Genomic DNA, 17,034 nt, shown 5'->3' with positions numbered 1-17,034 from the left:
GTCTGGGCCTGCCCACGTACAATCGAGATCGAGATGCGTCAGGCCGCGTGAGGCATATCCGTAACTCAATTAGCATGCCAGGCACGTCCCTGACCCAATTCCATTTTGGATGTCGGATGGCAGCGTAACAGCGCGAATCAAAAAGCATTATTTTGTATTCAAACAAACGCATTTATGCTGGTACAGAGGATCTACATATGTACGTCATTTGAAGCCATGCCTGGCCCCATGCCTGCCCCATGTGTGCTGTGTGTGAATCACCCCGGATCCAAGGCAAAGCTGGGACTGGGACTGGGCACTGCATGAAATCGAAGCCCCCAGAGTGCGCGCGCTCGCGCACACGGAACTTTCGATTTCTTTTGCTCTGTCCAGAGGGACAGACCCAGGCCCAGACCCTCCATGCTGTCATCGCTTGGGCAGCCAAGGCGCTTTGGTCAAATGAAAGTTCATCGAGATTGCTTTCTTGGGGCTTGGCTCCGCCTCGAAACGGATCAATTGTCTTTGTATCTCTCTCTCAGATTTGGGCATTTCTACTTAATCATTTCTACGCGTATTCCGTCTTTGGCTCATTTCACTTAGTGCCTTGCCGTGCCTTGCCGAGCCGTGCCTTGCCTTTGATTGGTAAACATTTTTGTGCCATTTCATCATCGGAAATTGGCCAAAATATCTGTTAAAAATATGCAACACAATTGGAGTCTGGCGGCAGGTGACACATTTGCCATCAAAATTGGTTGTGCCAGGGAAATTGGCACAAAGTTATTTGTTGCTTGCTTCTGTTTGTTTTTCTTTTCGTTTTAGTTGTGCAATGCTGGGTCCCCCGTCCACCCCCAAGGCATACGCGAAATTGGGCAGAAATCGGTTAATGGCTGCGTTTTGTTAAACAATCTTTAATCATTTATAATAGCTAAAAGTTTCTGGGAGCATAATTTAATTTAATTAAGCTGTGGAAATCGTGGAAAGATTAATTTCATGTAAATAAAACAAATTCTTGTGATTAAAATAACAAAGGCTTAGCGAAAACTTTCACAATTAATTCTTAGGGGTGTCGGGAGTCTCTCTTGCGAGAATCTATAAAATAAACAAAGGAGCGCCCCAGCCCAACAGTTGTGCAAATAAAACAATAAAATATTTCCACTTTTATTCAATTAATTTCTCTCGCACAAAACAAAAGACTTCAGCAGCGAACTGGCTCAGACAAATCAACGAAAAACAAGGCAACAAAATTCCATTTCGAAATAATTTCTTTTATCAAAAGTGCAGACAGCAGCGCAGGCAGACAATAAAATGACTTAATAAACTTATTAAATTTATTAACGCTCAGCCAAACACACACAAAGGTTAAATTACCAACAGTAAAAAACGCGGCGACATTCCGTTAACAATAATTATGCATTATGTCATTAGGCGGGAAGGTGGGAAGAAGGGAAGGCGGGTTGCCATTGCATAATCATAATTTAATTTTCCAATGCATTGGCCAGAATAACAAGAGGCGGCAGGCGTCAGGCGGCAGGCTCCACACCCCAACACCCCAACCAAAGAGCCCCGTTAGCTGACTCAGAGCCAAAAGCAAATGCAAAACCAAAGCCAGAGCCAGCGCTGAAGCCGGACGTGGACCCTTTACGAATAACAATCGAAATTAGGCAATCGTTGAGGTAGTAGCCCCCGACGTCACCAGTTACCTTGACACAACCAGAAGGGGGTCTCTTCGCTGGGCTCTTGTTGACAAAAATACCCAGGCAGTGCTGCCGTCAGGAGAGAAAAGAGACGCAGAAAGCGGCCTGAAATGAAAAGTTGGCCCGAAACTTGTTCGTTTCGGTTCGGTTCGGGGTTTGAAGCCAAAGAATAGCCGAAAACGGCATATTTTGCATTCAGCGGAGACCCACACAGAGAGAGACAGCGAGAGAGAGAGAGAGAGTGAGCAGAGGGAGAGAGAGGGAGAGCGTGTGTTGCTCCAGAGAGAGATACATATATAAGCTGTGGGCTCTCTTTCTCCAACGATATACTAGTCTCTCCGCCTTGTCTCAGACACCGCTCGAGCGAAGCAGCCGTAAAGGGGTCAAAACTTTCACGCGATATAAAATCTTGGTTAGAGATACGGCCGGGCCGCATTTTCATTTCAACGTTTGTGTGCGACGAGTCGTCTTCTGTCTCTCCATCTTGTGTGTGTGTTTGGCGTCTCCGAGTGCGTCCTGTCCAGCGTTCAGCGTCCAGCTCTTCGCGAACCGCTGCGCGTCCCGTGTGCCCGTTGTGCCCCCAAAAATAAAACCCATTTACAAAATTGGATTAAAATAAGAAACAAGCTACAACAAAAACAAAAACAAGCGATCAACACTCGATTTGCTCTTGGTTCAATTTGTGCTTCGAACAGATCCCATCCAATCCAAACCAATCGGATCCGATCCGATCCGACCCAAAAGGGAAGCAGCAAAAGGCTCTCAACGTGATTCGCCACTGTGCCATCCACTCCAGCCAAAGGGATTAACCAGAACCCCCACGCCCAATGTCAAGGATTTACATTGCCTGAAGGTAAGATAAGACAAGATCGCGTGAGGTAGTTGACCAAAGATATTGCTACCGAACATTAACATTGAGTGGGAGTTCAATATACGATCAACCAGTGCCTAAAAGTGTGACAGGATAATTGTCCCTCATTCATTTGCTGCTTGGTGTGTGAAGCCTATATATTGGATATATTCATTAGCTGATTAGATTTATTTGTTGGCTGTTTGAAAGACAGAAAGATAAACGATTCCTGCACACATATTACAACAACATTATCATCTTTGAATCAACGAAATTCTAACACATTTCTATGACCTTCAAGTCATCAATGCTTATACTGAACCATAAGTTGGAGCAACACTTTCATGCTCAACTATTTCTCATTAGATTATAGCTCATTAAGCACTCATATATGTATGATTATGTACTCGTAAAGTACCTCCGAAAAACCAAGCTCCACTTGCCCACAAAAGCGTTGCAATCACTTCTGCGCAACAGATGCCAAATATAGATTTTATTTACGTTGGAAAAACTGATCCATTTGGAAGAAAGTCGAGACGCATTATGCGGAAATATAGCTGCCATTATTAATGGATAGTTAAAGGTGTATATTCTGCTCTTGAAATGGCAGCTTTTGCCAGCTGCCTGCTGAGGCGTGCAACTGGAGCTGAAGCTGGTGCTGAAGATGGATCTAAAGATGTGGAACCCTTGGCTCATTAAGCTTAATTTGGATTTGCATAGCTCTGAAATCTTGCAATGGATATGTAGAAGGGGGAACCCACCCACTGGAGGGGAAAAAACCAAACTTCAAATTCAAGTTTCTGCTACAGCTTTTGCCGGCTCTGGTTCGGTTCTGTGCCTCATGCTGCTGCTGCTGTTGCTGCTGCTGTTGGTGTTGCTGCTGCTGCTGCTACTGCTGGTGAAATTTCATCGCGTTTCGCGCGAATGAAAGTCTGAAATTACCCGTGTGCCGCTTCTCATTCGCTGTCGTAGTCGTGGAGCAGTGTGTGGCTTATGTTGCAGTTGCAATTGTAGAGTTTTCCATACTCACATGTGTTTCTGCAGCAGCAACTGTTGCCGCCGCTCTTTCTGCTGCTGTTTGATTAATATTGCGAATTGCTTTGTTCAAAAACTGCTCCACTTTGGATAGTGCATGAAAACAATTTCGCTCTGCACTCAGGTACACACACACTCAGATACGATCTGCAGATACCTGCGTCTGTGTGTATCTCTCTGGCAGTCAGCACGCGCGCCAAGTGGGTTGCTTTTGCTGTGGCTGTGGCTGTTGGGGCAGACATTGCTCATACGTCGTGTCTGCCACTGCCACTTGTCATCGCTGCCCAAACATAGCGCCTGCCAATACTTTTAATTGATTCCACACAGATACACACACACACAGCGATACACAGTGATACACAGAGATACATTATCATAGTGAAAGAAGCTGCGCCACTTGCTGCCATAATTACTGGTTTCTTTCGCTGCAAGCTCCTCACTCTCAGTGGACTCTCTGTAGACTCTGTGACTCTGAGACTACTTGCCTCTGAAACTTGGCGACAATCACAAATTAACGGCAATTGTCTTGCCGCCTTCTGCAATTTTCACGCAGTTTTTCCATGGCAGCGTGAAAATGTCAGGCAACTGAAAGAAAAGAAAACAACGAAAAAACCAAAAAGAAAATTTCATTGGCAGCCAAAGGGGTTTTTGGAAAAAAAAGAGATTTTTTAGTAACTTTTGCTGCACGCACAAATTGGGAAAGCATTTGGAGTACAAAATTAAATGAAAATATAATCAAAAATAATGAATGATTATCTCTGAGATAGACTGGAGATCGTGCTATATTTTCCAGCAACCTTTTCCGTATACAAATTTAGTGTCAACAATTACTAGTATTTTTAACAGTATACCGACGACAATATCCCTCCCCAAAACCCCCTTTTTATATGACTTTTCCATATGCTTTCATTTTCCATATCATTTTCTTGCTGAGTTTCTCTAATCAGAGCGACCACAAAGTGCTTTTCATACTCCGTATAATTCTGTGAATAATTTTCAATTCAATTTGATTTCTTTCCATTTGAAGCCTCCCAAAGCCCAGCCAGTCACCTCGAACCCTCAATTGTCGGCTTGTTCATATCGGAACACACCACAGAAACCCATTTGGCACCATCTACCCGATTGAATCCACTCGAATCCATCAACATCTCCATCTGCATCTCTGTGCTGTGCTGTGCTGCCGGCAAAGCTCTTCATTAGGCGCAATCAAAGTTGATTTGAAAATATCAAGAAAATCATGGAGATCAATGGGCGAACTGCCGTTCAGTCGGTCGTTCGGTCGTAGATCTGTTCGTAGTTCGTATTTTTTTGTATTTCGATTTTTGATTGTGCCGCATTTGGAGTACGAGTGGAGCAGCCAGAAACGAGAGTGGAGTGGTGCGGTGGTGCGGTGGTGCTGTGCGGTGTAACTGTGTGCTGAAAAGAAATGAAAACCACTTTCTTTGCATGCATGCCACAAAATACGCCAACACCACTGAGAGCGCCCAACAATTTGCCTGCACCGCTGCGCGTCTCTGTGCTGCAGCAGGCAGGCAAGCGGAACATGCCGCTCCGTGGCGACAGCCGCAGCCCCGAAATTGGGTCACTAATTATTTCAGAGCAAAATGCAACCGGCTTTGGCTTTGGCTTCAGCTTCGGCAACGGCAACGGCTTCAGCTACAGCTACAGCTACAACTTGGAGTGCAACAGTGCCACAGAAACTACAGGCTGGCCAGCTTCTACTTGCAACTGCAACGTCTCTTCGGTCTCTCGACTCTTTGACTCGACTTCGGTTAACGATGCGTTGCAAGTAGAGGATATGGCATGGCATGCCCCTCGCTACCCCCCTCCGGCTGCCACGTTTCTTGATTGCCTTGCTTTCTTTCGCCGTCTCTTTCTTTGTGGCAATGTACCTACCCCTCCCCCCTGGCAAAACGCCTCACTCTATCTGCTTCGATTAAATGGAGACCGGACGGACTGCTTGGGCAGAAAGTGCAAGCCCTTGAGTTTTTACTTTCGTTGGGCGCTGCACTGTGCGGCATGGGTGCATGGGTGGGGGGTTGGGGTTGGGGGGGCGCTATCGCACCGTAACCGGTTCTGCCCATTCAATGGCCAGAGTCCCCTCCCGCCACCGTTTCTCCCTCCCGCTGCTTCCTTGCAGCTGGAGCTTAAGCGAATTTTGCGTTTACCGTTAAAAGAAATGGAAAGTACAAAAGAAATGGCCAACAAAAGGAACGAAAATCGAAACAGGAACGGTCCCCCCTTCCTGCCACTCCACTGGACAGTGCGCAGAGGACAGGGGGAGAGGGTGGGAGGGGGACTATTGTGAAATATGTTAATTGTCTTGTTTCTCGTTTTTCTTTATCTGTACCGCTGATCCTGGCTAACGGCACTTCGCTTTTGGCAGTCCACTAATTCCACTAATGATCTTCGTGGAGGGGTTGCCGTTGTTTCTGTGGCATTTTCTGTGTCATTTTTCTGATGTGCAGCCAACGGAAATGGTCAGCAGTTAACGGTAATTCCTTGGCCAGCAATTTGAAGCCATGGTTCACTGAGAATTAAGGCGAAAACTCCTGTGTAAAGTAAATGTTTTTGACCATTGGAATGAGAGAATAAAATGTAAACAAATTTTAGTTGTGTTGTTTAGTTAACACTAAAAAATTGATGTACGGAACTTCAAAGGAAAACTTTATTTGTAATATTTTCGCAGCTAAAACTATTATCTGTTTGTTGAGCACATTAAGCACCTTTTTACTCTTCCCAAAATGAGTCTTAGGAAGCCTGAAATATGTTCGCATTAAAGATAAAAAATTAAACATATATCTTTGCGCTTTTTGTGTATTTTCTGTTAATAGATAACTATTAAATTTCAGTCAAAAATTCTCTCCCCACAACGAGCTGAATGCCATAAAAATATATCCAAAACCATTGAAGCAATAACAATTCCTTTCTGGGAATACCCGCAGCCACCCAATGGTTTCCTTTCCTTTTGCAATTGCCTCACTTATCATTTCCCCATACCCTACCCTGCCTGTATCTCTCTCTCTCTCTCTTGTATGTGGCACCTATGCAAATCGCTCGCGGTGCCCATTTCTAATTTCACTTTCCCTATTTTGCGATAAATTGCGTTATCATTTTGTACGCACATGCGAGAGGCAAAGGAAAATTTCTCAGCAACTAAAAAAATACAAAAAAAAAATAAATAACAAAGTGAATGGAATGCCGTCGAAGTAGGGGCAGAGAGGTAACATAGGGGGGCTGTGTGGTGTGGCATGCAACAATTTACTTTCATTTGCGAGTCAGACAGCGCCCCGGGGTTTGGACTGCGCCTGCGGGCGCCAGCGCCTGCGCCTTATCGCAGGTTTGTCTTTTAATTGTCGCCTTGTCGCCAAAAACTGGAGCATAGAAAATTAATTGTTTGCTCTATTTTACATAATTCGCGGGCAAAATGGCTCCGCTTATCTCCTGTGCCGTGCCCCTACCCCACCCCTGGATAAGGGGTGTGTGAGTGAAAATTACAATGCGGGTTTTTGCACGCAAAAAGTTTGTTGCCCAAGTCTTTTGTTTTGCAGGGAAAAAGGTAGAAGGATGTAAGGGATTCGATGAAATAATAAAGCTAAACGATTAATAAATTGTATATAATTTAATGGAGTCAAAATGAGTATAAATATAATAATCAAATCCATTAATTACTTTCATAATAATTTCAATCATTGCACACAGGACAGAGCTGACCCCCAAAATCAAACCCAAACTACACACTGAAACAGTTACAGCCTCACATTAAAAACCCAAAAAATTGAATTAGCTAAGGGGCAAGAGCAAACATATCTCATCCGAAAAATACCTTTCAACATTCAGACACGTCAAAGTCAAGCGTTTTTCCCTGCCGCTGTTGCCGCTGTTGCCGCTGTTGCCCCTGTTGCCATCTGCTGATCTGTAACAAAAAAAGTTACTTAATAACTATAAAAAGCGACTGAACCGAAGCACACACTCAGATACTCAGACACTCTCGGAGATAAATGGCCCCTTTTACAAGACAGAGAGAAGAAATACAAAAAAAAACCTTCAGCGGCTGTTAACATTTTTGCGCTTTTTTCTTGGCCTTCTCCTTCTTTTTCTTGTTTGCTGTTTGCTGTCGAACGAATTTCACTTTCACAGCATCGCATCCGATACGAGAGTGGAACCTCGTGATATGAAACGACGGACGGGGCATGTGTAGTTAATTACGCATGATGTGGTTGGGCTTCAATTTCTATGCCACAATGGCAAATAATATCGATCATTTACGGCCACAAACGACCACAAAAATGACATCGAATTGAGTGGAAACGAGGAGTTGCCGCTACTCGTATGAAAAGCAACAGCAGACACGTTCCAAGACGCACCAAACACCGCGAGGAGGTATACAGCATCTGCAAGTGAAACTTTTACCGCCACGAAATCGAACAAAAACATTCCAAAACAAGCAACAAATTCTGTTTTTTAGTTCGTAATAATATTTGAGGTTCAAGCCGCTCCCAGCAGCTCATCTCATCGCAGGCATGTCAAGCTGCCGCCAACGAATTTGTCAGCTACTCAATTAATAACCATAGACAAATATCCAAAATATGTTTATAAAGACATACAGACATACGATATACATATCTATATGCGAATATAAATGTGTGCTGGAGACCCCCGGAGGCTGGCTGGCTGGATAGCTGGCTGGCTGACTGGACATCAGTGCTTGGAGCGGTAGCTTTAGTTTCGACGGGGGATTTGTGAAAGCGTTCAATTAAATTAATGGACTTAACGAAGCCGTTTTGGCAAATGCCAAAAACAACAACAACAAAATCAACGCATTGAACGCATGGATAAATAATTACTTGTCCGTGGCATTAAATGCATTTTCGTTTTTCTTTTAATTGACATTCGATGTCAATGAATGCCACGCGAGGCTCTAAGGAAAGTTATCCTTATATGGAAATTTGACTTTTGATGGAAATGAAGAAAACCCAAATAAATAGTTTAATGATAGCAAAATATTAATGCATGTAAAGCTCTGAGGAAAGTCCTTTAAGTCGAAACAATATCATATCTATCATATGCAATTTTTTATTGAACTAGTTTCCCGATAGAAAATGAGAGCAAAAGTCCTGATTTTGATGTAGATGCTGAGTTATTTGATAAATTACTGGTCTCGTTGATTTGACTTACACAGGCAGGAAATGTCGTCGTGCTTTAATGTGGGCTATTCAAATCCTTGCGGCTCGATCATTAACAATTGAAATTCATCCACGATTCGTATCGATATCCGGCTCATCAAAGCACAGAGGGGGTTGCAATCTATACAGCCTCGAAGCCACGTAAATTACCAAGAATTAGAACGAGCTCTGCTCTCCGATCCAAGTGGAGTGGCGTGGAGACCAAGGAGTTATGTGAGTGCAGTGCAGTGCAGTGGTTCACCTAGTTTCCAGTGGACCAGTTGTGACCAGCCGCCGCCTGACCAGCGTCACGCATTGTCATTCAATCAATTGGAGACATCGGCGGCGACAACTGAACTGCTGCTACTGCTGCCTGCCCCTTCTTGCAGCTTGCAACTTTCCGCGCAGAGACAACAACAACTTTTCATTGAATTTTCACTTGCAGCGTCGCGGCACGTCCACTTTTCACATGATTTAATGTTTGCCTCTGCCCCACAGATATGTACTCCGGCACTCTCGTAAATATGACTACGTCGATATGGCCTACGGGGCCATATGGCGGTAGGGGGAGAAATGAAAAATGCTCAACCCCCAGGATCGTAAACTAATTAGTTGAAAACAAAAGTTGCACCTTCTCGGAGATTTCTTTCGAGTGTGAGCAAATATGTAATTTTATTGTGTTAATTAAAAAAAGAAACAAGACAAAAGCAGAGCCAAGAAATAATGCCCTTATATGCGGCATCTCTCAGAGGAAGAAGACTGTCGTCGGGCAGTGTACGAGTGTGTGAGGGAGACCTAGAGAGAGAGACATAGAGACAGAGAGACACTGAGATCTCCAGCGAAGAAAAACTTTCACTTGCCAAACAGCAACAATAAACAATTCCATTTGGCAGTTACACATAACAACATAGCAACAACAAAAACTACAACAATGAGCATTATAAACAAGCTCCATCAGTTTCGGAAGAAAAATTTGTGTCTTCTTTGTCTGCGATTGAAGTCGCTTGATAAGGAATTTGTTCGGGTGCCAGCAATTAGCAGAGAATACTCGTAGCACCGAAAAATTTCGCCTACCTTTTTCCGCTAATTGCCAAAAGATTTCTAGTTTTATATGCAAATCGGCAGACCATTTGCAGGGAGAAGAAAGTGAGTCAGGGAAAATAGTAGTCGAAAATAACCTATAAATAGTTAACTGTTAAATAAACAAGCCAGCCACCACACCAAACCCAAATGAATGAACATGTCAAAGCTGTTCGCCAAGAGAGTGGAGAGAGGGAGCGTAAGGTGTAAGGAGAGCAAGGTAAACTCACAGAAAGAGAGAATGACCCTCTCTTTCATATAAAAATCTAAGCTATTAAAGGAGTGAGCGAAAGAGAGAGAAGTCACGTGGTCATTCATTCATTTAGCGATATCAGAGATATCAGATATCAGAGACGGCAAATAATAAACGTAAATACCCGCTAATTCATATATTAAATTCTAAACGGCTGCTTGAAATGAGAGTTACAAAGAGCAGACACGACGCATCACTTACTGCAAAGAAAAAAAGAAAAGAAGCAAGGAAAATTATGCAATCCGTTCATCAGCTGCTATGTACGTAGGGTTCAAAGTCAATTTCAGCTCCAGTTTGGTGTATATCTCTCCCACTACTACCCACTCCCCACGGATTCCCCCTCCCCACAAAACATTTGACGGCAAGTTTGTGGTGTCCGTTACTGTTTCAGTGGGTTAATAGTACACTTGCTCAACGCCACAGCATAGCAAGCCGGTTTCCCACTCCCGACTTAAATTCCCGTCTCCAGTCTCCCGTCTCTCAGCTCTTGGCCGACCCGCCGTCTGCTGTGCCTCGTATTTTATGGCCAGGGCTTGTTAAAAGCCCATTTACATGTGTTTTGTGCTGAGAAGAAGAGTTGGGGAGTTAGGTGTGCTGTGTACTGTGTGTGGAGTTGGTAGTTGAAACTAAGAGCCGTGCAATATGCTCCAACTGTTGCCATCCATCTGTAAAAGTAAAACTGCCGAGCAACAACATTCACCAAAGGCCAAAAACAAAAAGAAGAAACCCAGCCGCTGCTGCTGCTGTTGCTGTTGCTCTTCTGGCGGCAAGTGAAATGCGTTCGCTGGGGCAGAGACGGAGCAGAGACGCCACCGATACCATACCATACCGCTTACTTTTCCAAAAGCAGCGCAGCAGCTTCAGCCGTAAGCTGTGTGAAAGCTGTCAGTCTTTAGCGGCACTCAGACGCAGGCGCACCACCGTCGGAGTTGAAATCGGAGTCGAAGTCGAAGTCAGAGTCGGAGTAGATGTCGGAGTGGTCCAATGTTAACAGCGACTGTTAAGGCGGAATGTAATGCTTGGCTACTGCACTGTTGGGCAACTGTAAAAGTAAGACCCGAGAAAACACTCGAAAAATTAATGGCCTGGCCATAAAGTGCAGCCACTGTGGAAAACCAGAGACAGACACACACACACAAAGACCGTCTAAATGCGTTGGCGTTCCTTTTGGCTGTACTGTTATAGTGAAAATAGAAAGTGGTTCCTGTTTGGTGCGCGCGAGTTTTCATTTATGCTTTACATAAAATGCAGCTGTGTGTGTGTGTGTGTGTCTGCTCTTTCTCTCTATGAGTGTTTGTGCGTGTCATCTGACATGAAAAGTGGCAATTGTTGCTATTAATTTTGGTGCTTAATGATGGCCATAAAGTCAGCTGACATCCATAGATACAGGGTGCTGGTGCTGGCTGGCTGCCTGGCTGAATATTTGCATAATTAAATAGTGGAAATAGTGATATTATCTAACCAAAGAAAGCGGAAAATAACCTTTAACTCGAGCTTGAATAGCTGTTCAAATATAACTGTGGTTTTCTGTGGTGCTTTTGCTCCCACTCGGCAGCAGCTGCTTCCACTCAGCTGTTAATGTTAACGTTAACCCCTCTCTGTTAACGGCCTGCCAAAGCAATTGAATGGCCTCAAAAATATCTTCGTATGCAAATCTGAAAAGCAATTCTGCAGCATTGTTTACCCTTGTTCCCCTTTCTTTTCTTGCAGACACAACGAGAGGCAACATCCACCACAACGACGGAGTGAAGAAAGCCACAAAGAGCTGTCCGCGACGTAGGGGAAGAGACGACGACGAAGAAGAAGCGAAACCAAAAAACTATATAACTTTTTTGTTGGATTCCAAATCGCCAATTTGGAATTTCAATTTCAACAGAGAGAACAGAACACACACAGAACCAGATCAAAATGGGACACCACCTGACGCGACGCAGTTGCCTCTTGGCCATAGTTCTATGCTTGATATTCAACACAAAGGTGAGTGAGTCCCAAACACAAACACAAGCCCAAACCCAATCGATCCATGTGGAAAGTGATCGATTTTACAACCCACTCGATGGATTTCTACTTCTACGATGGCAATCAAATATGTTTGTGCATAATTTCAATTAGGAAACGCCAAATGCTGTACAGTTAGAGTCCGATAGAGGAAGATCAGAGATGTGGCCCACTTTATAAGACACATGGAGCGACGAGGCCGACTGCGGCTGCGGATGGGGCTGGGGCTGGGGCTGCTCTCCGCCGCGAGCTCATTTCGTATGCAGAGGGGACCCGGCCATAGCGGATCTCTTCACTTTCAACTCAATCGACTACCGTTTTATCAATAGCAATTCGAATGCAAATCAGTGCGAGTGTGCCTATATTGATAGATTGGGACAGAGACGGAGACGGAGTTGGAGTCTGAGATCGGATGGGAGAGCCTCTGCCTCTATAGCGGTTCTGCTGCCAGATCAATATCAGTCGGTGTCTGAGAGTGAGTGAGGGTTAGGAGCAGGCTGAGGCTCAGTTTTTGTGCTGAGGCAAAATGTAACAACTGGCACTGAACGGCACTTTGCTAATCGTTGCAATTAGTGCTAGAAAATAATCCGACACATACTTGCCGAGAGAGAGAGAGAGAGAAATTAACAGAAGACTTAACAGAATATAGACATACATAGCTCTACAGTGGAAAAAAACGTTCAAAATTAAAGAATATATTTTAGTTTAGATATCAAAATATGATCTTAATGGGAAATTTAATATCATATTCAAATTATTCATAGACATTTGATGATTTCTATCACTTTCTTGCTGCAAAAAGTTAACAGCAGTTAGGCAGAAGCTTACAGAAAAGCTGTCAATCACTGGCGGCTGTCAATCAATATTAGAAATGCCCATAAATTCGCTTGGTTCATCCTCAGACCCCTACACGCTTTCGATTGATAAGCATGCCCAAAACACAGTGTTTTCTGGTACCTCGTACCCCTCCCCATCTCTCTTTCTCTATGTGTGGATTGGCTGCCATGTAAATCGAAACATCAGTGGGTTATTTAAAGCGCATCAATCACTAGCACCCAATGGAAAAACACACACACACAAACACAGCAGTCCATGCCACTCCACGCCATTTAGCCACTACAATCACCGACAGTCTGTGAAGCTGTGGCTCTGCTCTTGTCCAAAGGAGATGCTGGCCAAGGCAGTGGCGCTGCGTGTCTGGTCGGATCGGATCGGATCTGCTGCTGCTGCTGCTGACGATGTGGTGGTACCGAGGTGCCGAGGCGGCGAAGAAATTGCAGTTATGCTCTGATTTGTACCAGTTTTGACTTTCTTGTTTATAGCGCATTAATTCACAGAGATTGCTTTATTATTTATTTATTGTCAGTTTTCTACGGGCCGCGAGTGAAATGCCCCAAGTCCGATCGAAAGAGAGAAGAAAAAAAAAACTGATTACAAATGCCATACGACGAGCAGCGCATCGGGCAAACGATCGATCGTTGGGGCCACAGAATCGATATTTACGAGGCATATTGCCATTGATAGAGATATCTCCCATCGGCATGGCATTGCGTGGAATGTCCAAAAAACAAGAAAAGAAAGAAAAACAGCGACGTTTTTTTTTTGTTTTTTGTTTTTGGTTGGTATGTGTTTCTGTTTGTTGTCTCGCTGTTTGTTTGCTTTTCTTTGGTCATTTCACTTTCAAAATCATCTCACGACATCTCAACGCGTGGACAACGGCAACGGCGAACAGCAGCCACCGAAATCCACACCGTCATCGTGTGGTGGTTGGCTTTAACTTTCGGTTTTCGTTGGGTCTCTCCTCTCCTCTAGACAGACAGACATCCGTTTCCCGTGTGCAGGCAGGCAGCCAGCCAGCCAGAGATCCATTAAATTATGAACCAGATGTGAAACGGGAATGGAAAAAGCCCCAAAAGAAAACGAAAGAAAGTGACAAGCGAAGGCCCCTTCCCTAGAGAGTGCGGGGTGTGGTGGAGAGATCCATCTTTCAGTGGGTTTTTGTCTTACGCAATGGGCTAAGCTCTCTGTCATGCTTTCCCCCCCACCAATCCCGCACCACACGACTCCACTCCGCTCCAGCAGCCATTTAATTTCAAAATATTTTTAAGCTGTCGGTGTAATTTTCAACGCTTCGCGTCGCTTCTTTCAAAATGTCGTCTCACACAATTTGGATTTGCTGCGGTTTCTGGCTGCGATTCCGATTGCATAACAGCCACACAACACAATTAAATGGCCAAAAGTAAGCCAAGCTAACAAGCCAAGCAATTGGGCGCTTTCCGCAATCCTGCTAGCTGAGCCATAACCCCACCCACCCAGGCTCTAATCGAAAAGAAAGATCCAGCTGTGGCATAATATTGGGTTGGGTAGTGGGGAAAGAGCTGCAACACAAGTTGGAAGAGCTTTGATCTCTTTACTTTATATCCACATTCATAGAAGTGAATCCCCATCTAATTCCCAATTCTCTAATTCTCTTTCCTTGCAGCAACTGTCAGTGCATGGCGATGCCTCACACATTGAATCCGCCGCCTTGCCACTGGAACACAGAGCCGGCTATGGCCCGCCGGCGCCCATTTATGGCGCACCACAGGGACCACTGAGCACTGGCGCCACCAATGACCTGTCCGAGGAGGCCTGGCCGCTGGCAAGCACCAACGACAGTCCGCAGATCAAGCACCTGCAGGTGCAGTGCGAGAAGACCCACATGCGGGTGAACATCGAGTTCGACCGTCCCTTCTACGGCATGATCTTCTCCAAGGGCTTCTACAGTGATCCGCACTGCGTGCACCTGAAGCCGGGCACTGGCCACCTGAGCGCCACCTTTGAGATCTTCCTCAACAGCTGCGGCATGACCAGCTCCGCCAACCACAATGCGGCTGGCTATGGAGCACCCACGCCGTCGGGCAGCTACGTGGAGAACACAATCATCATCCAGTACGATCCGTACGTGCAGGAGGTCTGGGATCAAGCACGCAAGCTGCGCTGCACCTGGTACGACTTCTACGAGAAGGCTGTGACCTTCAGGCCCTTCCAGGTGGACATGCTCCATGCGGTGACGGCCAATTTCCTGGGCGACAATCTCCAGTGCTGGATGCAGATTCAGGTGGGCAAGGGACCCTGGGCCTCTGAGGTCTCTGGCATCGTGAAGATCGGTCAGACAATGACCATGGTGCTGGCCATCAAGGACGATGAGAACAAGTTCGATATGCTCGTCCGCAACTGTGTCGCCCATGACGGCAAGCGGGCTCCCATCCAACTAGTGGACCAGAACGGATGCGTTGTCCGGCCAAAGATCATGAGCAAGTTCCAGAAGATCAAGAACTTCGGCCCCTCCGCCTCCGTTGTGAGCTTCGCCTACTTCCAGGCCTTCAAGTTCCCCGACTCCATGAACGTCCACTTCCAGTGCGTCATCCAGGTGTGCCGCTACAACTGCCCCGAGCCCAAGTGCGGTCCCGGCCTTCCCGGCGGCGAGTACGGTCTGCCCCAGCTGGGCGGCAATGGTCTGTCCGAGGAGTATGGTCCGCCAGAGGCCTACGAACGCAACGACTTTGCTTTGGGCGGTCTGCCCCCAGCAGCATATCCCGATCCTCGCCATCCCGCCTCCGATGCCACCGGCGCGTATTCCGAGAACCAGCCCGATGTGGTGCCCTCGCCCCAGGCCCAGACCTCCTCCGCTGTGCCCACAGCTGATTCTGCGGCAGGACCTGGTTCCGGACCAGCCAGCTCCCAGTCGCCACAACAGGCACAGGCCAACAGCAACGAGTTGGGACTGCCTCCGCCGCCACTGCCCGGCCAGCCTGGACTGTACAGCACCGTGAAGCGCAAGGATGACCTCAGTGCCGGCGGCAATCTGGTGTCCCTGGGCGGGCGCCCGCGTTCCGTTGAGGGGCTCGATGATTTGAGGGGCGTGCGCCGGCGTCGTGACACCATGGACATTGTGGTGAAGCCGCAGCGCATCTACAAGCGCAACGCCCAGGAGATGACGGACGTGAACACGAGCCGGATCATTCAGGTGGTGGCGCCGGGCGACGTGAACTTTGCCCTCAACAGCAATGCCAGCAACGAGACGGTGGTGATCCAGTCGGCTAGGTCCGCCGATGCCGAGACCATCTGCATGTCGGTGCCCAGCTTCGTGGGTGGCCTGGTGATGCTGCTGCTCGTCCTGGCCGTGGCCTCTCTAGTCGCCGCCTTCCTGTTCGTTCGTGTGCGCCACTTTGATCGCAAGGGTGCGGGCATGGCCTACGTGAACTAAACAGGAAACAGAAGCAGAAGCAGAGCCAGAATCGAATTGGGATTCAGAATCATCAATCAGCAGCAACGACGAAACGGCGTGAACAGAAAACCAAATCAGTTTTATGTGCACTAAATGGATTCACCCGCGTCATCCTCATCATCCACCACACTCCTTGAAGAACTCCACTCCTCTATTTATCGACCTATCCCATTCCTCACACCTACGCCACTATTTATTTATTTTTTGGTTATTTATTGAGTCGCGACTCGAATGGTTTCTATCTTTTACCACAGAATGCCCATGCCCCCCTACAATGCCCACAATGCTTATCTATCCTATGATTTCCTTAGTTATTTACGAATCGAACTTGAAACATACGAAATTGCGGCGTAATTTCGTTCATTGTCAGACTTGTTAAGTTTCAGTTATACATATTAAAATAATGAAAGATATCTGGGGAACCAGATAAGGCGTTAAATGTTACATATATACATATATTATACATACATACTATATCGTATATCGGCAGACATGGAAAAGCAGAAAAATCGTTTACCAGTAAGTTAATATAGCAGATGTATATATTAAATTATTTATTTATTACTTTATTTGATAGCTGCGAAATAATAAAAAGTTTACTTTTATTAAATATTCATATCTTTACGAGTGGGTCTATCTACAATTATTATCGCTGGCTGGCTGGCTTGCTGGCTAGCTGGCTAGCTGGGCAGCAAATGCAATCCTATTGA

At 45.8% G+C, this 17,034-nt stretch overlaps 1 protein-coding gene across 2 annotated transcripts; it reads left to right on the top strand.

Moving 5' to 3' along the window:
* The first annotated feature begins 2,449 nt into the window (after nt 1-2,449).
* LOC111068494 lies at nt 2,450-16,852 on the top strand. Of its 2 annotated transcripts, none has more exons than XM_041592777.1 (3): nt 2,450-2,526; nt 11,767-12,033; nt 14,537-16,852. In XM_041592777.1, exons 2-3 carry the CDS (start codon nt 11,965-11,967, stop codon nt 16,301-16,303), a joined length of 1,836 nt encoding a protein of 611 aa, XP_041448711.1. In that variant the 5' UTR covers nt 2,450-2,526; nt 11,767-11,964; the 3' UTR covers nt 16,304-16,852. The 2 variants fall into 2 exon arrangements, with proteins under 2 accessions (XP_041448711.1, XP_022213676.1); XM_022357984.2 differs by lacking the exon at nt 2,450-2,526 and adding an exon at nt 11,005-11,106.
* The last annotated feature ends 182 nt before the right edge of the window (nt 16,853-17,034 follow it).

Source organism: Drosophila obscura, unplaced genomic scaffold (genome assembly GCF_018151105.1).
Source record: "Drosophila obscura isolate BZ-5 IFL unplaced genomic scaffold, ASM1815110v1 contig_1, whole genome shotgun sequence".
Lineage (NCBI taxonomy): Eukaryota > Metazoa > Arthropoda > Insecta > Diptera > Drosophilidae > Drosophila > Drosophila obscura.
The sequence above is the reverse complement of the archived record's forward strand: the minus strand, read 5'-3'. Positions and strand labels throughout refer to the sequence as shown.